This window comes from Stenella coeruleoalba (assembly GCF_951394435.1).
Source record: "Stenella coeruleoalba genome assembly, chromosome: 4".
Taxonomy (NCBI): Eukaryota; Metazoa; Chordata; class Mammalia; order Artiodactyla; family Delphinidae; genus Stenella; species Stenella coeruleoalba.
Window position 1 is genome coordinate 74,700,667 of NC_137149.1, and position 24,109 is coordinate 74,724,775.

The following is a 24,109-nucleotide window of genomic DNA, read 5'->3' on the forward strand; positions in this document are numbered from 1 at the left end:
GGGAGGATCCTGTGCATAGGGTATCTGCTGCTTTTATAACAGGCAGTAAGCAAGCTGGTTTGTCTGGAAGGCAACCAGGTGCCACGAAGAACAGCAATGCATTACTTTTCTCAGGACTGCCAGCTGCATAAACAATCCGAGAAATGGCCCAGGTAAAAGAACAGTCGAAGCCTTGGGATTTTAGCACATTCAGTAAGAAGTTTAGGCACACAAGAAGCTCCAAGCAGACTGTATCTCAACATACAGGGCATAATAATACAAATGAATGGAATTTTAGAATAAAGCTAGACGGTTACCTAAAGAATTATGATTCTAGTTCCAAAAGGAAAAAAATACAAGGAGAAGTTTTACAATGCTATTTTCACTGCCTTTGAGAAAAGGATTCACGAGATTACAATGGGAAGACTCCTGACTTTCGATTATGTTAATAGCAATTTTTAAAAACCACTACTCAAACTTTGTAGACTTGAACAAAATATCAAAAATTCCTGAAGTAACTGCCACATCCCAGAAATATCCTCAAGATAATGATTAGTTTCTATGAACCAAGAATAGGAGAACAGTCAATAGGAGCACCGAGGAATCATGAGAATGAGGCCAGTAATAAGTATGTGATGGAAAAGGAAGGAGAAGGTGTGGGGAATTGAAAACTAATAAATTTAGGACAAGCACTTTAATGAATAAAGTCTGGAATTCAACACGCAATTGGATTTAAAGCATCACAGAAAGAGCAGGAGGATTCCACATTCTGTTTTCTCTCTGTTATACTGTGCAAGTGCAGATGAGAGCCAGTCATTCCCAGCCAGGTTTTAAAGTGCATCATTTGGCTGCCAGATGCCCATTATACTAATTGGATCACCAGTTTCCTCTATATCTCATTGACACAAGGATTCCAGGGCTACCCATTTCTCCTGCAGCATTAAAATTTAAGAACGCCACACATACAGTAAACCATAAAATATTCACATGGGCCTGTACTCTACTTTTGTATTATATTGTAACTCTGGAATGATTCTTCAATAGCCTACATGAGTGATGTGAAGGAATGACAATACTAAATAGGTTTCTCATGTTTAACATTTAATTTTATACTTCCGGAGCATTTGACACACTTGTGAATATTTACAATTTGATTCGAATCATCATCTTCCTCAAGCATTGTTTTCTTGTTTAGTATATAGCTACAACTGTTCCAACCTGACAAATATAGAAATCAGAGTACTTCTGTTAGGAACAGAAAAAGGAAGACTTAATACCCTCACAATCAAAAACTAAAATGTCCTCATTAATATACATATGGCTATACATGTATATTGTATATTGAACTCTAAGAAAAACCTATGAATATTATTATTTATAGATACACTGATTCATTTTGGTTTTATTCTCCATTTAAAAGGGTAAATTTGAATAAATATTAATATCACTCTTCACTGAATGACCTGGTGCTTAATAAAAGTAACTCCCCATTAAAATTTCTAGATATCCATGATTTTAAAAATGAGACTTCATGTTAATACTACATTATTTAACTTTTTCCAAGAAAGACTCACATACACAATGGATCTTGTATTAAGCAGGGTTCTGGGTTCCAGACAAAAGAATCCACTCTGATCGGTTTAAAGAAAGAAAGGATTTACTACAGGTACTAGATAGCTTATAGAATCTTTGGAAAGGTTAGTGAAATAGTTTCTAAGCCAAACTTACAGGAATAACTTTGATGAAAATGCTGGGCAGATCCCAGAACCACTTTGTCTCCACCACAGTCAGGAAACTGGAGCTACCACACCTAAACAAGGAATCCTGTGGGTTTTGCCAGTTCCTGCACCAGCAAAACAGATGTCCCATGTCCTACCCTTCCCCGCCCCATATATTAATTGCAAACCAAATGTCATGAAGATACATCTGTCAGAATCTAAACCTTGTACTGATACACTAAAAGAAAGTGAGGAGGGGCTGGAAAAGGCAGATTTTTGTTTTGTTTTGGTTAATATTCTATACTGAGATGGCAGGGTTTACATTATGGGGAAATATAAAAATGTAGCACTTTTTCAAAAGATTTTGGGTACCCCCAGGTTGCAAATGTCAACTTCAACTTTATCATAAAATTCAGGGTACCTTATCTAATATATTTGGCATGTTTTTCCTCTTTCTAGACAAATAAGTAGACTGTTATAGTAGTCCAGTCATGTTTTTATTGTTTTGGAATTTTGCTTATAAGTTTTGATCTTCATCCTATTTTCAATTCTAGGTTGGTTGGAAAATTCATCATTACATTACAGAGTTCAAAGCACAAACCCCAAATTATTACCCATTTCTTTTGATCAACATTCAATTTGTAACATGTCTTTTGTCTTCAAAGTTTTGTTAAACTCTATTCACCATCTGCCACTGCTTATCTTAGGGGATTGCCAAGACCCAAATGGAATATTTTCATGTCACTTACTCTTGATAGATTGTGGTCTGGCAAAGGTGAAGCTGTACTTCATTTGGCAAACTGTGTAATGACCTATTCTTCTTTAGACATAGTTGAAGCTTTTACAAAAAGAAGAAAGAAAATAAATAAATAATAGCGTAGAAAAGAGCTAAAGGAAAAAGATTATGATGCTCTGCAATTAGCTCAGATCCCTTCAACGTTTCTGATAACCAAAACAAGAGTAGATTTTATGTGTTTCCCAAGGTCCAGCCATTTTTTATGTGATAGACATTGGTAATTAAAATCTTCCATATCTGGATTCATGAGAATTTGGTATGATCCTAACAGAGCAAAACTTTTCCTATGGAAAGGAAGGAGACATTGAGACACTGAGGAGATGGTCTTCCCCAGTACTCATGAAGTTCCATGGTGTTAGGCCCTCAACCTCTGTGAAGAAGTTCGTAAGGAATCCTTCAGAACCTAGATTGCCCAGCAAAACAGTTAGGACAAACCAAGGACCAGAAAAGTAAAACCTGATGGTGTCCAGAAATCCTTTACTGGAAGACTTTGAGGTAAAAAGTTCAAGCATGCCTTTTTTTCCTTTTCCAAAGTATTAGGTTTTAATACGCATTAATATTGCATCTGCCTGCTATCACTGAGAAAGAACTGTGAGGTGGGTACTAAATCTTTAAAATGTTTGCATTTCTAAAAGGTCTGAAAACAAAGATATGTTCATAACCCCTACCTCACACCATATATAAAGATTAACTCAAAAAGTGGATCAGTGATGTAAATATAAGATCCAAAAATATTAAACTGGAAAATATAGGGGTATAGCAGCAATAGAAAAAATAAACTGGACTTTATCCAAACTTAAAACTTTTTGCATCAAAGGACATTATCAAAGACAATGAAAAGAAAACTAACCTATAGAATGGGAGAAAATATTTGCAAGTCACATATTTGACAAGGGTTTAATACCCAGAATATATAAAGAACTCCCAACTCGGTAACTAAAAGACAAACAGGTCAATTTTAAAATGGGCAGTGGACTTGAATAGGTGTTTCTCCAAAGAAGACATACAAATGGCCATGAAATGGTACATGAAAAGATGCTTAACCACCTTAGTCACTTGGGAAATGCAAATCAAACACAGAATGAGATACCACTTCACACCTACTAGCACAGCAGTAATAATAATAGTAGTAGTAATAGTAGAAAATAACAAGTATTGATGAGGATGTGAAGAAATTGGAACCCTTGGGCATTGTTGGTGGGAATGCAATTGTTGCAGCTACTGTGGAAAACAGTATGGCAATTACTCAAAAAGCTACAGAATTATCATACGACCCAGCAATTCCACTCTTAGGTAACCCCTTCCTTGACACCTAATTCCTGGCAACCACTAATTATTTTCTCTCCCTACAGTTTTACCATCCACAGCATCATATAAATAGAATCATACAATGCATTACTTTTTGTGTCTGGCTTAGCAAAATGCATTTAAGATCATCCGCGTCTTGTATGAATCAACAGTTTGTTCCTTTTTATTGTTCAGTTGTATTTCATTGTATGGCTATATCAGTTTGTTTATCCATTCACCTGTTGAAGGATATTTATAAGGATGATCCTTAAATTTCCCTTTTCATTACTAATTAAAATTCCATTTAATTCCTAAATGAGTATAGTTTTGTGTTAATATTTTATTTTAATTTTTTGAAATTTGGTGTTTATGATGTACAGACTTAATTTACTATTTATAAAAACACTTGACTAACTAAAAGACCTCATTTTCTGACCTGCTAGGTAAGTTTTCTGCAAAGCAATTTGATTAAAAATTTTGAAATTTTAGGGTGCTTAAAACCTTAAGTATCAACTTCTACATGTTATGACCATATCTTTAAAATTTTTAATGACATTTTAACCATTTTTAAGTGTGCATTTCAATGGAATTAATTACATTCATGCTGTTGTGCAACCATCACCACTGTTTCCAAATCTTTTCCATCACCCCATAGAGAAACTCTGTAACTATTAAGTAATGACTCTCCATAACCCCTCACCCCAGCCCCTGGCAAGCACTGTTGTACTCTCTGCTTCTGAGTTTGACTACTCTAGATACCTCATGTCAGTGGAATCATGTAGTATTTGTCATTCTGTGACTGGCTTATTTCACTTAACATAATGTCTTCAAGGTCATCCATACGATTATGTGTATCAGAACTGTCATTCCTTTTGAAGGCTAAATAACTTTCCACTAGACAGATATACTACAACTTATTTATCCACTCATTTGTCAATGGACATTTAGATTATTTCCACATCTTGGCTATTGTAAATAATGCTGCAATGAACCCAGGAGTGTTGATATCTCTTCGAGGTCTTGATTTTAATTCTTTTGGAAAAATATCAGAAGTGAGACTGTTTGATCATAGAGTAGTTCTATTTTTAATTTTTTGAGGAACCTCCATACTGTTTTCTACAGTGGTTGCACCATTTTACATTCCCACCAACAGTATACAAGGTTTCTAATTTTTCCACATCCTTGCCAACACTTGTCTTTTGAATTTTTGATAATAGCCATCCTAACAGCTGTGAGGTGATATCTTATTGTGGTTTAATTTGCATTTTCCTGACCTTAAGCATCTTTTCATTTGCCTGTTGGTTTTTTGTATGTCTTCTTTGGAGAAATGTCTATTTAGTTCCTTTGCCCATTTTTTAATCTGGTTATTTGTTTTTTTGCTATTGTGCTGTTGCAGTTTCTTACATATTTTGGATATTAAGCCCTTATCAGATAAATGGTTTGCAAATATTATCTCTCATTCCATTGGTTGCCTTTTTATTTTGTTGACTATTTCCTTTGATGTGCAGAAGCCTTTTAGTTTGATGTAGTCCCACTTGTCTATGGTTTTTTTTTTTTTTTTTTGGCCACACTGCACCACATGTGGCTCTTAGTTCCCCAATCAGGGATAACCCATGCCCCCTGCAATGGAAGCGCGGAGTCCTAACCACTGGGCTGCCGGGGAAGTTCCAAGTCCCACTCGTCTATTTTTGCTTTTGTTGCCTGAGCTTCTGTCATATCAATGAAATAATTGCTAAGATCACTGCCACAATGGATGTCCCCTTCACAATAGCATCAAAAAGAAAATATTTAGGAATAAAGTTAACTAGGGAGGTAAAAGATCTGTACACTAAAAACTATAAAAACATTAATGAAAGGAATTAAAGAAGATACAAAAAATGGAAAGACATCTAATGTTTATGGATTGGAAGACTTAATATTGTTTAAATGTCCATACTACACAATCTACAGATTCAATCAATCCCTATCAACTTCCAACAGCTTTTCTTTCAGAAATAGAAAAAACATTCTAAAATTCATATGGAACCACAAAAGACAGTGAATTGCCAAAACAATCTTGAGAAAGAAGAACAAAGCTGGAAATATCACACTACTTGATTTCAAAATATATTACAAAGTTACAGTAATTAAAACAGTATGGTACTGGCATAAAGACAGATATAGATCAATTGAACAAAATAGAGAGCCCAGAAATGAATCCATACATGTATGGTCAACTGATCTTCAACAAGGGTGCCAAGAATGCACAATGGGGAGAGGACAGTCTCTCCAACAAATGGTACTATACAACAGATAATGACAGTAGGTCTGTATCTGTAGGAGAAGGACGTTTCAAACAAGCAAAGGAGGAATGCTAGAATAAATCCGATGGTAACAGGCTGAAGTTGGAGACATCCATTTGAACTAATGTTTATTTTAATATATATACAGATGGATATATACAGAAATGAATATAGATAAATGGGTTAATATACTACAAACACTTGCCAGCTCTATGCACTGAGAGGGCCTAGAAGTAATGACTCTCCAGTTGCAACAAGAACACCTAGTGGACAGGTTTTGGTTTCTAAATACCATTCTCCAATAAAAGGAGCTATACTTCTTAAAGAATGGCTGGTTCTTGGGCCAGGGCATAGAAAATACAAGATAAGCCTGGAGAATCTTACAGTGCCAGAAAGTAAGTTGGTGATAATAATTATTATTATAAATGAAATAAAAATAAAATAAATAAAAGACATGGGTCTGTCAAATGGACACATGAGCCACCCTTAAGAGGTCCTGATACCCAGAGCTAGAATAATTTAAGCCATATAATAAACAATGATAATAAAGAATTATAACCCAAAGAATAAAATAAATATCCATATGGCGATAAATATCTATGAGACCATCTGATATAAATATACAAGCAAATGAATGAATGAATAAATGAAAAGAGGCAATTCTTCCTTTCAGAAGAATTATAAATGCAAAAAGAAAGAGGAAAACCGAGCATCACCACTAGAGTACCAAAGTAATAATTGCTGCAGGGAAGATCCACTGATGAATGCTAAAATTAGTGAGAGAAACAGGGTATCCACATTGCCTCCAAGTATCTCCCAAAAAATATTTATTAATAACTGTGGAGGTTTAACATCTGCCTACAATTTCTTAAATATTCCTCCCTCCAGAAGATGGACCTTAATTCCCCTGGACTGGGCTGGACTTAGTAACTCACTTCCAAAGGACAGAATATGGGAAGGGGAAATGGTAACTTTCCATGGAGAATCCTGGCAGATACTACCTTAGCCAACTGATCAAGGATAACATCGCCAGTAACAAGACATTAATGTCATGCACCCAAAATCTATAACTTCAGTCTGATCATGAGAAAAAAAAGTAAACCCAAACCGAAGGACATTCTACAAAACATCTAACCAGTACACCTCAAAACTGTCAATGTAATGAAAGACAAGGAAAAAAAAATGAGGAACTGTCACAGATTGAAGGAGAGTAAGGAGACATGAAAACTAAAAGCACTGTGGTCTCCTGACTTGAATCCTGGAACAGAAAAAAAGACAGTGGAAGCACTGGGGAAATCTAAATAGTCTGTAGTTTAATTTACAGTATTTGTTGAACCAATCTTAATTTCTTAGTTTTGGTCATTGTTCCATGGCTACATGAGATGTTAACATCTGGGGAGACTGGGCAGAGAGTATACCAGAATTATCTGTACTATCTCTGCAATTCTTCTGTAAGCCTAAAATTATCAACATAAAAAGTTTAAAAATTTTTTAGCTTCAGCTAAACACAGTAATTTGAAAGAAATGGGTCTCAATCCCACGTAACTGAAGCCCAAAATAAAAGCAAATCAGCTGTATCCAGTTATTACTATTCACCCATGCAATCTGAATGTCCAAGTTTTCCAAACTAAAATCTCTCATAGTACGTCTATGATTCATAAAGAGTAAATATCTATTTTTACACCTCAGGAACACAATTCTATATTTAAATTAGATTCTATAAGAAAGATAAATTGAACTTAAATCATGTTTGTTTATACTCCTTTTTCCAAATTGTAAATTCACTGCTAAGTCGAGGACTGTGTGTAACCAGACAAGAATTTCAGCTCGTTATTACAAGAACTTACATGGCTATGATACCAGTGTTGGAATCTCCTGGACTAAAATGGTATAGGTGGATTCAAGACAATGTCATAAGCACAGAAAACAGTGACTTTTAGAAACGTCTGATGCCAAAGATGATGAATACTTGTAATATAGCACTTTATTGTTTAGGATACTCTGAAATGCTTTATACCTTAAAATGTTTAAAATCAATATCTCTTTTTACTTTAGAGCTGGTTTACAAAACATCCTTTAGAGGCTAAAAAACAACAAATGTAAATCCAATTTACCTAAGTATATTAAAAATTTTAATAGAAGTAGAGAAGGTCCACCTAATATCTTAGGAACAGAAATTCATAGCTACATAATGGATTGCTTTGAAGTTTGTTCAAAGATTAGTAAATTAAAATTACAGAAAACATTTTAATAGGCTTAAATAAATTTATTTATATTCAAAATCAATGATTTATGTTAAACATATACCTCAAACATAACACACAGTAGGAACTCAATGATCAGTATTTCTTTAATTCATATATGAAATAAATGAAAGATTGCTTCACTAGACCAAAATAAAATATAAATATTACAACCATCTTTATTTAATCCCATTTTGTTTTCTAAAACCATAAAATTGGGCTTCCCTGGTGGCGCAGTGGTTGAGAATCTGCCTGCTAATGCAGGGGACACGGGTTTGAGCCCTGGTCTGGGAGGATCCCACATGCCACGGAGCAACTAGGCCCGTGAGCCACAACTACCGAGCCTGCGCGTCTGGAGCCTGTGCTCCGCAACAAGAGAGGCCGCGATAGTGAGAGGCCCGCGCACCGCGATGAAGAGTGGCCCCCGCTTGCCACAACTAGAGAAAGCCCTCACACAGAAATGAAGATCCAACACAGCAAAAATAAATAAATAAATTAATAAACTCCTACCCCTAACATCTTCTTTAAAAAAAATAAAACCATAAAATTAAGGCAAAGATTAGGAGAGTAGAAGTATAAGAAAAATAATTTGGCATGATGTTTTCATAGTGTTAACCTGTATCGCTTAAAATTATAGAAGAAAAGCACTATTAATAACATTGGAATAACCATTATCAGAAAAAAAACTTTTTAAATTTCTTTACCTCTCTGAGATTTTCTTGGCTTCTTTGCTTAGGCTGAATGAACAACAATGTTTTCAGCTTTCCAAATTCTTTGCTCTGTAAAACAAAGTGTATTTACATTGAATGCATCCCACTTGTCCCCAAGGATACAACTTCTTCTAAAAATTTGGAAAGCATTTATAGCCTGGGTAACATAGAGTGTTATATTTATGTAATAGTGACTTCTAACTTTGCACGTAAACTTTGTTGAAATAACTTTAAGAAACATATTTACTTAAAACAACTAAAGCACCAAGCATGGAATTCACTGTCATGTTATAGACAGACAAGTTTGATTCTAACAAACAGGACCATTATAGCAAGTTGAGAGTTGTTTGCTTGTTACAAGTCACCCCATGAATGTAACCTACTCTCATGTCAGCTCAGTTGAATAGAGATCACATTCACCAGAGTCCATGAACCTACACAAAAGTATCAAGAGTAACTGTTTCCTTTTTATCTAGGGAATTCAGTTTCAAAACAGTGTTACTGACTGAGGGCTACACTCTAAGGTGAAATACAACTCAGTTTAGTTAAGTTTATTTATCCCAATACAGCGTCTTTCCTTAACTTTTTATTCCAGGTCTTAGGCATCAACATGAAAAAGCATGACCTCCAGCCAAATCTTGATATCAATTTACTCTTCATATCCCATAGGCAATGATGAGAAACTGAATATAGATCTAAGATACTCCTAGACATATTCTGATAGCTTGTTTGTTCTTATTAATAGTAATAATAACAATTTATTGAGCATTTATTATGTACCAGGCACTGCTTCAAGTACTTTACCTCCATTAACTCATAAAAGCAGTTTATATTTTTTGACTTCCTATGTAAGGAATAAACTCTCTGGCTGTTTAACATGCCTGTCAATGACACAGGGAATATGCTGACTTAATTCTTCTGGTTTGTAGTAGCTATTTTTAAAATGGAATGAATGACAACACTACCACAGTCTACCCAAGCAATATAGCAGAGATGATGCAACACATAATCCTTAAATCAAGGAACTGTGCTTCACTACATCTTCTGCCTACGCTGGAAACTACACTGCACAGTGTGACGCACTCCCATCTTGGCCGGCACTGTTCTAACGGGATCTAGTAATATTATTCATCTGTGCTCATGAAAAGTGAATTTTTACCCATAATGTACTCATACAAATGCCAGCAACAAGAAGAAATTACTGATAGGATTAACATATAACAAGTTAATTGTGCCAAATTAAAAAAAGAAAACAGAGGCAAGTGAGTTGTTTCATTTGATGTCAATATATTCCCCAAATATATATAAGAATTTAACTCTATTAAGCATAATAAACTGTAATTTGGGGAATTAACTTTTACTCTGTGATAGATAGAATACATATAAGTTCAAATTACTTTTAATACTGAATATATTAAAATTTAAAACTGGCCTACAAAACACATATCATTACGAAAAGAGCTAATACATTCACATGCATATAAAGAATGGAGGGAAATACACCAGAATGTCATAATTGATGATCTGTCTCCCTGGGTATAGAATTTTTAGTCATTTTTATTTTCTTCTTCATCTTTTTAAAACCCAAATTTCCTACACTTAACCTGTATTACCTTACTTTTATTTCAAATTTTAAAAAATAGCTCAATTTTTTTCTGATTATGAAAATAATATATTTACATTTAAAACTGAAAATCTATTGAAATCCTACCAACCACAGTTATATTTTGATGCATTCTAGAGCTCTGTGTCTCTGTTTCTGTGTGTGTATATGAATATATATTCACATATATACATATCTGTACACTAAAAAAACATACATAATTTTATAAAAATAAAATTATACTATTCTGTTTTTTGGCTTGATTTTTTTTTCTTCAGTGACATACTATTTACTTCTTTCCACATGTACACAGTTACTTTTAATAGCTGCATTGTACTCCATTATATAATTTATCAATTACCCCTCAGAACCCAGTTTAGACATCACTTAATAAGCAAAGCGAGAGAGAGGCATGAACATATATACACTACCAAACATAAGGTAGATAGCTAGTGGGAAGCAGCTGCATAGCACAGGGAGATCAGCTTGGTGCTTTGTGACCACCTGGAGGGGTGGGATAGGGAGGGTGAGAGGGAGGGAGACGCAAGAGGGAAGAGATATGGGAACATATGTATATGTATAACTGATTCACTTTGTTATAAAGCAGAAACCAACACACCATTGTAAAGCAATTATACCCCAATAAAGATGTTAAAAATAATAATAAATTATAAGGTGCTTCCAAAAAAAATTAGTAGGAATGACAAAATTAACGTTAGTTGGTCAAAACTATAAACTGGTAAAGTCTTTCCAGCAAACAAGCATAAGAGGGCTTCCCTGGTGGCGCGGTGGTTAAGAATCCGCATGCCAATGCAGGGGACATGGGTTTGATCCCTGGTCTGGGAAGATCCCACATGCCGTGGAGCAGCTAAGCCTGAGTGCCACAACTACTGAGCCTGTGCTCTAGAGCCCACGAGCCACAACTGCTGAGCCCACACGCCGCAACTACTGAAGCCCATGTGCCTAGAGCCCATGCTCCGCAACAAGAGAAGCCACTGCAATGAGAAGCCTGCTCACCGCAATGAAGAATAGCTCCCGCTTGCTGCAACTAGAGAAAGCCCACACGCAGCAACGAAGATAAAAATAAAACACAGCCAAAATACAGCCAAAAATAAAAATAAATAAAATAAATAATTTTTTTTTAAAAAAGAAGCTTTCACTTCCTCCCAAGTCTGGGTTCAGCTCCCCTCAGATGCATTTCAACCACAATCTATCTGTCAACACTGCACTCAATGAATGTCTAGCTGACTGTCTTCTTTCCTAAACCATAAGGGACCGTCTGTGTCTGATTAAATGTTGTAGCCCCATACCTACTATAGTGCCCAATAAATAGCTGTTGAAATATAAGTTGTTTCCTTTTTTTAAATAAAAATACAATAATAGAATCAACATTCCTGCACACACAAATTTGTGCACTAATCCAATTATTCCCATGGCATAAATTTCTAAAACTGGAGTTGCAGAGACAGAGGTATGCACATTTTGAATTATAATAAATATTGCCAAATTGCCCTCCAAAATCCTTGTAGAAATTTACATTCCCACCATCAATGGATAAAAGTGTCCATTTCTTTGTATCTTTTAAATACTGAGTATTGTCACCCTTTTTTAAAACTTCAGAGTGATATCATTATCATTCGTCGCTTTTACAATTAGAAAAAAAATTAAGACATTACAGGTTTTGCTATTCTTAAAACTAGATAGCTATTAATTAGGATGCAGTTAAAAAATACTAACCAAGCTATATTTAGGATAATTGCTCATGCTGAATAAAAGTTCATTAGCTGAATGGTTCTTTATGTTCAAGTAAAACAGTGCCCATCCTTTTGCTCAACTCTTTTCAAGGTACCTGAAGGAGAGATGATATAAATATACAGAAAATGTATATGATAAGTACTTACTTGATAGAGAAAACGTACAGGAAAACCAGCTAATGTGGAGATGAACTGACTGGAGTAGAACATACATAGAACATCCTTAATGTGCAAGTTAGGAGGCGGGGAAAAACTCTAAGGTATGGATTCAAAAAACAAGATGAAATTGGGAACTTACTGTGGAGGTGTATTAGCTGCTCTGACAAATGAAGCTGAAAGATGCTGTCTTGCTATTCTAGAATTGCATTCCCAAAAGCTTATTGTCACTGTCCACAAGAATGCTTACCAGTATCCCAAACTCAGTGTGTCCAAAAGAAAACTCATATTCTTCCTCTCTTCCCCACAGAACACTTAGTTAATTTTGGATCCAGGCCATGATGTTATATCTAGACTTGTAATGTGCAATACGTAAATATGGCTCATACAAACAGAGATGAGCTGTAAGCATTCACTGGACTTCAAAAACTTAGTATAAAACAGGATGTAAAATATCTCATTATAATTTTTATATAGATTACTTGTTGAAATGATCGTATTTTGGAAATACTGAGTTGAAAATATATTATTAAAAAATAATTTCACCTGTTTTTCCCCTCCTCTTTTTTTAAAAATGTGGCCACTGGAAATTTAAAGTTACATGTGTGGCTCACATTATTATATTTCTATTGGACAGCAATGACCTACACCATTGAGATCTAGACCACTGAAATCAAGGGCTAGATTATGAAGCTAACCATCCGTTGTTGTGCTCTAAGAACTCCAGAAAGGAGCAAAGAAGTGAGAGGAGGAAGGAGCTAGCTGTGAACTGGGTTTGGCTGGAATTTTGTGGAGTCAAGGAAGGGGATTTCCAGGCATGGGAGCAAGGACCATAAAGCAAAGATGAGAAAACTAGGTTCTAAATGCCAGATTTTCTAGAACTATGGCTCTCACTGTGTTATCTCTCTGCTGCTTCTGCCAGAGCCTTCAGTAGTACCTCAGAACACTAATCATGTCTGAGCTGGACTACGAGGTAGCAAGCTTGAGCCCAAGGGTTAAAATGGGAAAGTATGTCTCCTGTATCCAGGAACTGCCAATAAGAGAACCAAGAGGACAATGAACTGGAAGGGCAGAAATCAGCTGGCCAACTCCCCCCGCCTCCCCTGCCCCACCACCCAGGAGATTCTTTTTCCAGTGTCAGCCTGGGAGTTCTGAGTCTGGGTGGAGAGTTTTGTTTGTATGTTTTTATTTTGGTTGTGCATTTCAAAGATGGCATCACTCCCTCACAGAGCCTCCTTTAACCTATAACAAAACCCCAGGCTGTCCCAATCCCAAAGTTTGCCTGAACCTCATAAGAATTTGCCACATGCTACGGAATCTGTGCCTTGGATGCCGAAGTTGTCATCAGCGTCCAGCTTTGTATCCATCTCCTTTCCAATAAGCAGAAGGCAGCCTGGCCCCAGTTAATTCAACTTCACTCATGTTCTTACCCCATGGAAATCCCTGCATGCCTTGCACTCAGGCATGCCCAACTACTGAACACCTGAAGCTCAGGACCTTTTTCAACCTTATGTTACTAAAACAAAAAGCAGCGGTTGCCTGGAGCCAGAAAGGGGCTGAAGAAACTTTGGGGAGTGATGCATATTTTCACTATTTTGATTGTGATGATAGTTTATCGGTATACACATATATTATCAAAATATGCACCTTCATTATATCAATTATACCTCCATAAAGCTGTTAAAAACAGTATTAACATGTTTCCTTCTCATAATCAGTTTCACCAATCAAGAAATTAATGAATAAATACTTATCTATCACCTACTCTGGCTATCTCCATCCCTGGTAGAAATAATGTTTTCTTGGCCAAACGGCATCTAATAGAAGCCATTCTAGTATTTCCTTTACGCAAATAAAGTAGTATTTTAGCAGCATAGCTTCCTTAATGTATTTCATTGTATTAACCAGAGGAAAAACTCATCTGAAATATGTTCGAAACTAGTGGGTTGTCTTTCCACAGAATTATCTCTAGGGAATTAAAAATAAAACTCTGAAAACTTCACAATCCAGTACAGGCATACCTCATTTTATTGTGCATCGCAGACACTGCATTTTTTTTTTTGCTTTTATAAATTGAAGGCTTGTGGCAACCCTGCACTGAGCAAGTCTATCAGCAAAAAGATCACGACTTACTGAAGGCTCAGATGATGGTTAGCATTTTTTAGCAATAAAGCACTTTTAAATTAAGGTATGTACATTTTTAGATATAATGTTATTGCACACTTAATAGACAACAGTATAGTGTAAACATAATTCTTACATGCACTGGGAAACAAAAAAAAAATTCATGTGAATCACTTCATTGTGACATTCGATTTATTGCGGTGGTCTGGAACCGAACCTGAGGTATGCATGTGGAGCACAGTAGCTGTCTTAGGTTGGGTTTCACAGAAGCCTGAGATGGGGATTCTTGTGCTAGTGATCTGAGGCTCTCAGGTGAAAACTATAAGGAAATGGGGAGTGCAAGACAAGGAAAGGGAAGAAGCAAAGCAAAGATGTGGGTGCCGCTGCAGTCCACCCCAGCCTGATCCCACAAGCAACTGTGGAGCAGGAATGACACTGCCAACCTATTCCCCCTGGAGCAGGAAGGAGCCCTCCTAGCAATCATCCTTTAGCTACAGACCACACCTGAAAGCCTTGGGGTGTAACCACCTGGGCATGTCCTGGAAAGGCAGCTTCCATCAGCGAGGGCAGTTCTTGAGAGAAGGTACAACTGTGAGCTGTTGGCAGCCTATACTCATAGCAGCTGGAGAATGAGGGCACCTACCCACCTGAAAAACCCAGTGTTTCCGTTTCCTCGTCTGTAAAATGGGACTAACGACATCAGCTACTTCATACGCTTAGAATCACACATAGCACATGCTCAATACATGTTATTGCTGCTGTTGTGTCTTCAGAGATGTCCACACTGGGCGTCTCACTGCCCAAGTGTAATCCAAACGCCCTACACAGCTGCACACCCGGGAGAGATTTTTGCCCCAACATTACTTAATTAAGGGCAATCTAAAGATTTCACATTTAGGTGACTCCCTAGATAAACATATCCATTTTATCTGACATTTTCCCCAAGTTCAGAATCAAGCAAGGATAACCTTTTCTGTTTCTCTTTAAAGAGTGGGAATGGTGGTATCTCAATATCAGCTGCTTTTTTTAAAAAAATAATTTATGTCTGTATTCATTTATTTTTGGCTGCATTTGGGTCTTCATTGCTGGGCGCATGCGGGCTTTATCTAGTTGTGGTGAGCGGGGGCTACTCTTCGTTGCGGTGCGCAGTTTTCTCGTTGCAGTGGCTTCTCTTGTTGCGGAGCACGGGCTCTAGGCACATGGGCTTCAGTAGTTGTGGCACATGGGCTCAGTAGTTGTGGCTCGCGGTCTCTAGAGAGCAGGCTCAGTAGTTGTGGTGCACGGGCTTGGTTGCTCCGCGGCACATGGGATCTTCCCAGACCTCGGCTCCAACCTGTGTCCCCTGCATTGGCAGGCGGATTCTTAACCACTGTGCCACCAGGGAAGCCCCACATCAGCTGCTTTTTACTTCTGTGGGAGATCCTCATTAAATGGTCTTCATTTAGAGTGTAATAGGAAAAACAAAACCCCTCTCTCACCTATGCTGCGTGACCCCAATCATGAAACCAGTCTTCCTCAAGCAACAGAGTTCCCACAGGTACACCCCATACTTGGAGCAACACTTAAAGTCCCAGGGGCTAATTCTCTGGTTCTTGCATTCTCCAGAAGCAAATACACATAAAATTTAGACTCTTCCTCTGGTTCTCTCTCCTAGTTTTGGAAACCAAATTGACATCTCTTACAGCTGACTAAAGAAAGTGGGATGGGTCAGTGGCGACTAGACTCGCTTCCCAGGAGAGGGAAGGAATGCCAGCGAATTCGAGTAGGCGGGTCTCGCTGAGGTGGCTGGCTCGCCTCACCTCGGCGGCTTTTGGGAATAAGCACACCAAGGGAAGCCCTCGCGGCAGAGGCGGACCTGGCCGCTGCGGGAAGGCCCCTGGGCGGCTGTTACCTTTTCTTGCACTGGGTCAATCCGCAGACGTGCGCCAGGATCCGGGCCGGCCGCAGGAGCCTTCCCCTAGCCCCCGCCGGCCGCGGTCGGGAGGAGTCGGCGGGGCTCGGAAGCCCGGCCACGGCCACGGGAAAGCCTTCAGCCTCCCCTTCCCCTGGACGCCGTGGGCTCCGCTCCCTACAGGGAGGCGGTGAGGGGCGAGGGGCGGGGTCCGGGGAGGACACGCAAACCTTCCGCTGCGGCAGGAACGGAAATGGGTGCGTGGAGGTGGAGAAAAGTGAACTTTTATTTTTATACTGAAACTAATGAGGCTAAGCTGTGGAAGTAAGTGTAACATATGCATGCGTTCTTAGAATAATACATGACTTTAAAATAAATTCAGCGAAGGGGAGGGAGACCCTCGGGGTAGCGATCTGCAGGGAGGCGCCCTCGAGGGCAAGGTTGAGAAATGCTGTCACCTACCCGGATACTTCTTTCTGCAAACGAGTTCTTGCCTCTCGTTGCACGCCCTGAGCCCGGATCCAGGAGACGCCCTGTCCCGCGCTGGGCGTGGAGCTTCCCCGCGGCGAGCTCCTCTGCGAAGTGGACCTCAAATCCACCTCCTGATCCTGCGGTCAAACTCGTTTACTGAAACATCGTGAGACCTGCTGCATCCGGGCCTTCTTGGCAAAAACTGTAAGGACGGGCTTTAAACAACCACAAGCAGAACTTGAGGGAACTTGGGCAGTGAAAGCCAAGAGACTGGCTGTAGTGTAGATGACGGCTGAAAGGGCCCTAGGAGGTCTTTTACTAGGCCGATTTATGTGATTGCCCGTTTGGGTGGGGCAACTTAACAGCAGAATAGCCCCGTTTGCTTTAAGTTTCCTGGGAAACGAAGTTAGATACACTTTGGTTGTTTTCAAGTACTTAGAATTTCGTCAAACACCTACAATTTCGTCAGACACCTGCCACGTAACAGGTTCCTTCCATTACAAAGGCCTCAAAATGGAATTATGCCAGTAATATATGGAATCTCTCTACAGCAATGTTCAGTTGGGAGAAAATACAAATGAAGAAGAAGATTGCCTTTTTATGTTTTCTTGGAGAGAAAAAATAACAAGTTTACATTGTCTTTTCAGAGACCTTCAAGAGTGGAGGGTCCTAGGAGAGAAACAGTGCATTGGAATTAACCTACAGTTCTCCTGCTGTGTCTTTCTTCTGTGTTTCTCCTTTGCTACTCACACAAAACACTTCACCTCTGGACACCAAGTATATGGAGGTTTTTCCCACATCAAGCAATTCCCTACCTCACCAGCTGAGTACCCTACAATTTAACTCAAATCTAACACTATCTACCTGGAGACAATGTCAGATCCCAGAGGTTAAGGGCTCAGTCCTACAAGACTGCTCCCACCCTACTTCAGATACCAATCCCAAGTAGCAGGTCCCCAGGTTACCCACAACTTCGGTCTGATTTCCCACCACCACTTCCCCTTTGATTCGATTATTTTCTAGAATAGCTTACAGAACTCAGGGAAAAACTTACTGATGTTTACCAGTTTGTTAAAGGATAAGTAAGGGATACAGATGAACAGCCAGATGAAAACATACATAGTCTGAGAGGGTGCCGCCGCAGAAACCCCCATCCCCGTGGAGCTGGGGTACATCACCCCTCCAAAGGTGAATGTATTCATTGGGCTGGAAGCTCTCCAAAGAGTACCACTGGGATTATGGACGCTTCCTCACGTAGGCACGATCAATTATTAACTCCATGTCCATCCCCTCTGCCCTCTCTGGAGAAATGGGGAGCAGGCCTGAAAATTTCAAGCTTCTAAGTATGGCGTGGTCTTTCTGGTGACCAGCCCCCATCTAGGAGCCCACTCAGAGTCGATGCAATAGAAAAAAAGATGCTTCTAGCGCCCTTGCCACTTGAGAATTTACAAAGGTTTGGGGAGCACTGTGTCAGGAACCAGGGACATAGACCAATATATATATTTTCTATTATCTCACACACAGACTCTAGACTGTATCATATTTGATGCATCTGATACACTAAATATTACATTGCATTTACTGAAGAATTTCTACTATGCTTTATCATTTCCAATAGTGAAGAATTAAATATTTAATTTGTAGTTTTATGTTGCCTTAGATCAGTTGCTGAACATGTTAGAAAATGTTTTCTCTGTCAGAAGTCTATTTCAATAAACTTTTTCACCTACTTCATTTTGTCCCTGATAGAAGTATAATTTTTTATTCTCTTTTGCCGTAACAGTAGTATGAACTGTTTAGAATGTACGATGTTAAGTGTACATGAAATACATAGCTCTTAAAAGTGCTTTATGTTTTTATTAACTTTCAAGAAGAGATTTCATTGTTAGAACGTGAGGGTTGACGGTCTGTAGAGAGCTTCCGGGAAGATGGCGGAAGGGAAGACGCGGAGATCATCTTCCTCCCCACAGATACACCAGAAATACATCTACACGTGGAACAACTCCTACAGAACACCTACTGAACGCTGGCAGAAGACCTCAGACCTCCCAAAAGGCAAGAAACTCCCCACGTACCTTGGTACGGCAAAAGTAAAAAGAGTAAACAGAGACGAAAGTATAGGGACGGGACCTGCACCAGTGGGAGGGAGCCGTTTCCACACACTAGGAAGCCCCTTCGCGGGTGGAGACTGCGGGTGGCGGAGGGGGAAAGCTTCGGAACCGCGGAGGAGAGCGCAGCAACAGGGGTGCGGAGGCAAAAGCGGGGAGATTCCCACACAGAGGATCAGGGCCGACCAGCACTCACCAGTCCGAGAGGCCTGTCTGCTCACCCGCCAGGGCGGGCGGGGCTGCGAGCTGAGGCTCGGGCTTCGGTCGGAGCGCCGGGAGAGGACTGGGGTTGGCGGCGTGAACACAGCCTTAAGGGGGCTAGTGCGCCACGGCTGGCCGGGAGGGAGTCCGGGAAAAGGTCTGGAGCTGCCGAAGAGGCAAGAGACTTTTTCTTCCCTTTTTGTTTCCTGATGCGCGAGGAGAGGGGATTAAGAGCGCCGCTTAAAGCGAGCCGCCGCTAAAAGTGCAGACCCCAGAGACCGACATGAGACGCTAAGGCTGCTGCTGCTGCCACCAAGAAGCCTGTGTGCGAGCACAGGACACTATCCACACCCCCCTTCCGGGGAGCCTGTGCAGCCGCCACTGCCAGGGTCCCGGGATCCAGTGACAACTCCCCCGGGGGGAACGCATGGCGTGCCTCAGGCTGGGGCAACGTCACGCCGGCCTCTGCCGCCGCAGGCCCGCCCCGCACTCCGTGCCCCTCCCTCCACCCCCCACCCCCGCCCCCCGCCTGAGTGAGCCAGAGCCCACGAGTCAGTGGCTCCTTTAACCCCTTCCTGTCTGAGCGAAGAACAGACGCCATCCGGAGACCTACACACAGAGGTGGGGCCAAATCCAAAGCTGAGCCCCTGGGAGCTGTGAGAACAAAGAAGAGAAAGGGAAATCTCTCCCAGCAGCCTCAGAAGCAACAGATTAAAGCTCCACAATCAACTTGATGTACCCTGCATCTGTGGAATACATGAATAGACAACGAATCATCCCAAATTGAGGAGGTGGACTTTGAGAGCAACATTTATGATTGCTTCCCCTTTTCCTCTTTTTGTGAGTGTATATGTGTATGCTTCTGTGTGAGATTTTGTCTGTATAGCTTTGCTTCCACCATTTGTCCTAGGGTTCTATCCATCCGTTGTTGTTTTTTTTAATTTTTTTTATTTTCCTCTCAATAATTATTTTTTTATTTTAATAACTTTATTATATTTTATCTTATTTTATTTTACTTTATCTTCTTTCTTCCTTTTTTCCTTCCTTCCCTCCTTCCTCCCTCCCTCCCTCCCTACTTTCTTTCTTTCTACTTCTACTAATTCTTTCTTTCTACTTTTTTTCCCTTTTATTCTGAGTCGTGTGCATGAAAGGCTCTTGGTGCTGCAGCCAGGAGTCAGTGCTGTGCCTCTGAGGTGGGAGAGCCAACTTCAGGACACTGGTCCACAAGAGACCTCCCAGCTCCACATAATATCAAATGGCGAAAATCTCCCAGAGATCTCCATCTCAACACCAGCACCCAGCTTCACTCAACGACCAGCAAGCTACAGTGCTGGACATCCTATGTCAAACAACTAGCAAGACAGGAACACAAGCACACCCATTAGCAGAGAGGCTGCCTAAAATCATAATAAGTCCACACACACCCCAAAACACACCACCACATGTGGACCTTCCCACCAGAAAGACGAGATCCAGCCTCATCCACCAGAACACAGGCACTAGTCCCCTCCACCAGGAAGCCTACACAACCCACTGAACCAACCTTAGCCACTGGGGACAGACACCAAAAACAACGGGAATTACGAACCTGCAGCCTGTAAAAAGGAGACCCCAAACAGTAAGATAAGCAAAATGAGAAGACAGAAAAACACACAGCATATTAAGGAGCAAGATAAAAACCCACCAGACCTAACAAATGAAGAGGAAATAGGCAGTCTACCTGAAAAAGAATTCAGTATAATGAAAGTAAAGATGATCCAAAATCTTAGAAATAGGATAGACAAAATGCAAGAAACATTTAACAAGGATCTAGAAGAACTAAAGATGAAACAAACAACGACGAACAACACAATAAATGAAATTAAAAATACCCTAGATGGGATCAATAGCAGAATAACTGAGGCAGAAGAACGGATAAGTGACCTGGAAGATAAAATAGTGGAAATAACTACTGCAGAGCAGAATAAAGAAAAAAGAATGAAAAGAACTGAGGACAGTCTCAGAGATTTCTGGGACAACATTAAACGCACCAACATTCGAATTATAGGGGTTCCAGAAGAAGAAGAGAAAAAGAAAGGGACTGAGAAAATATTTGAAGAGATTATAGTTGAAAACTTCCCTAATATGGGAAAGGAAATAGTTAATCAAGTCCAGGAAGCACAGAGAGTGCAATACAGGATAAATCCAAGGAGAAATACGCCAAGACGCATATTAATCAAACTGTCAAAAATTAAATACAAAGAAAACATATTAAAAGCAGCAAGGGAAAAACAACAAATAACACACAAGGGAATCCCCATAAGGTTAACTGCTGATATTTCAGCAGAAACTCTGCAAGCCAGAAGGGACTGGCAGGACATATTTAAAGTGATGAAGGAGAAAAACTTGCAACCAAGATTACTCTACCCAGCAAAGATCTCATTCAGATTTGATGGAGAAATTAAAACCTTTACAGACAAGCAAAAGCTGAGAGAGTTCAGCACCACCAAACCAGCTTTACAACAACTGCTAAAGGAACTTCTCTAGGCAGGAAACACAAGAGAAGGAAAAGACCTACAATAACAAACCCAAAACAATTAAGAAAATGGGAATAGGAACATACATATTGATAATTACCTTAAATGTAAATGGACTAATTGCTCCCACCAAAAGACACAGATTGGCTGAATGGATACAAAAACAAGACCCATATATTTGCTGTCTACAAGAGACCCATTTCAGACCTAGAGACAAATACAGACTAAAAGTAAGGGGATGGAAAAAGATATTTCATGCAAATGGAAACCAAAAGAAAGCTGGAGTAGCAATTCTCATATCAGACAAAACAGACTTTAAAATAAAGACTATTAGAAGAGACAAAGAAGGACACTACATGATGGATCAAGGGATCAATCCAAGAAGAAGATATAACAATTGTAAATATTTATGCACCCAACATACGAGCACCTCAATACATAAGGCAAATACTAACAGCCATAAAAGGGGAAATTGACAGTAACACATTCATAGTAGGGGACTTTAACACCCCACTTTCACCAATGGACAGATCATCCAACAAGAAAATAAATACGGAAACACAAGCTTTAAGTGATACATTAAATAAGATGGACTTAATTGATATTTATAGGACATTCCATCCAAAAACAACAAAATACACATCTTTCTCAAGTGCTCATGGAACATTCTCCAGGATAGATCATATCTTGGGTCACAAATCAAGCCTTGGTAAATTTAAGAAAATTGAAATTTTATCAAGTATCTTTTCCGACCACAATGCTATGAGACTAGATATCAATTACAGGAAATGATCTGTAAAAACTACAAGCACATAGAGGCTAAACAATACACTACTTAATAACGAAGTGATCACTGAAGAAATCAAAGAGGTAATAAAAAAATACCTAGAAACAAATGACAGTGGAGACACAACGACCCAGAATCTATGGGATGCAGCAAAAGCAGTTCTAAGAGGGAAGTTTATAGTAATACAATCCTACCTTAAGAAACAGGAAACATCTCAAATAAACAACCTAACCTTGCACATAAAGCAATTAGAGAAAGAAGAACAAAAAAACCCCAAAGAAAGCAGAAGGAAAGAAATCATAAAAATCAGATCAGAAATAAATGAAAAAGAAATGAAGGAAATGATAGCAAAGATCAATAAAACTAAAAGCTGGTTCTTTTAGAAGATAAACAAAATTGATAAACCATTAGCCAGACTCATCAAGAACAAAAGGGAGAAGACTCAAATCAATCGAATTAGAAATGAAAAAGGAGAAGTAACAACTGACACTGCAGAAATACAAAAGATCATGAGAGATTACTACAAGCAACTCTATGCCAATAAAATGGACAACCTGGAAGAAATGGACAAATTCTTAGATATGCACAACCCTCTGAGACTGAACCAGGGAGAAATAGAATATGAACACACAAATCACAAGCACTGAAATTGAAACTGTGATTAAAACTCTTCCAACAAACAAAAGCCCAGGACCAGATGGCTTCACAGGCGAATCCTATCAAACATTTAGAGAAGAGCTAACACCTATCCTTCTCAAACTCTTCCAAAATATAGCAGAGGGAGGAACACTTCCAAACTCATTCTATGAGGCCACCATCACCCTGATACCAAAACCAGACAAGGATGTCACAAAGAAAGAAAACTACAGGCCAATATCACTGATGAACATAGATGCAAAAATCCTCAACAAAATACTAGCAAACAGAATCCAACAGCACATTAAACGGATCATACACCATGATCAAGTGGGGTTTATTCCAGGAATGCAAGGATTCTTCAATATACACAAATCAATCAACGTGATACACCACATTAACAAATTGAAGGAGAAAAACCATATGATCATCTCAATAGATGCAGAGAAAGCTTTTGACAAAATTCAACACTAACTTATGATAAAAACCCTGCAGAAAGTAGGCATAGAGGGAACTTTCCTCAACATAATAAAGACCATATATGACAAACCCACAGCCAGCATCATCCTCAATGGTGAAAAACTGAAAGCATTTCCACTAAGATCAGGAACAAGACAAGGTTGCCCACTCTCACCACTCTTATTCAACATAGTTTTGGAAGTTTTAGCCACAGCAATCAGAGAAGAAAAGGAAATAAAAGGAATCCAAATCGGAAAAGAAGAAGTTAAGCTGTCACTGTTTGCAGATGACATGATACTATACATAGAGAATCCTAAGGATGCTACCAGAAAACTACTAGAGCTAATCAATGAATTTGGTAAAGTAGCAGGATACAAAATTAATGCAT

The 24,109-nt window shown here is 39.1% G+C and overlaps 1 protein-coding gene across 11 annotated transcripts in view; it reads right to left on the bottom strand.

Moving 5' to 3' along the window:
- The window catches only part of NMU (neuromedin U), a 237,847-nt gene that overhangs the window by 167,837 nt on the left and 45,901 nt on the right, over positions 1-24,109 (bottom strand). For 5 of the 11 annotated variants that reach the window (XR_013828167.1, XM_079920262.1, XM_079920256.1 and 2 more), the window contains exons 1-3: positions 16,544-17,047; positions 12,356-12,467; positions 9,010-9,084 (exon numbers count right to left, since the gene is read on the bottom strand). The exons of 1 other annotated variant lie outside the window; for it this stretch is intronic. Coding sequence is in view for 5 of the 10 variants with exons in the window: in XM_079920262.1 (XP_079776388.1) it covers positions 9,010-9,084; positions 12,356-12,382 (102 nt within the window). In the remaining 5 variants the exon portion in view is untranslated. Of the gene's footprint in view, positions 1-9,009; positions 9,085-12,355; positions 12,468-16,543; positions 17,184-24,109 lie in introns of those variants that run through there. 5 more of the 11 variants (XM_079920258.1, XM_079920264.1, XM_079920263.1 and 2 more) reach the window with 2 other exon arrangements.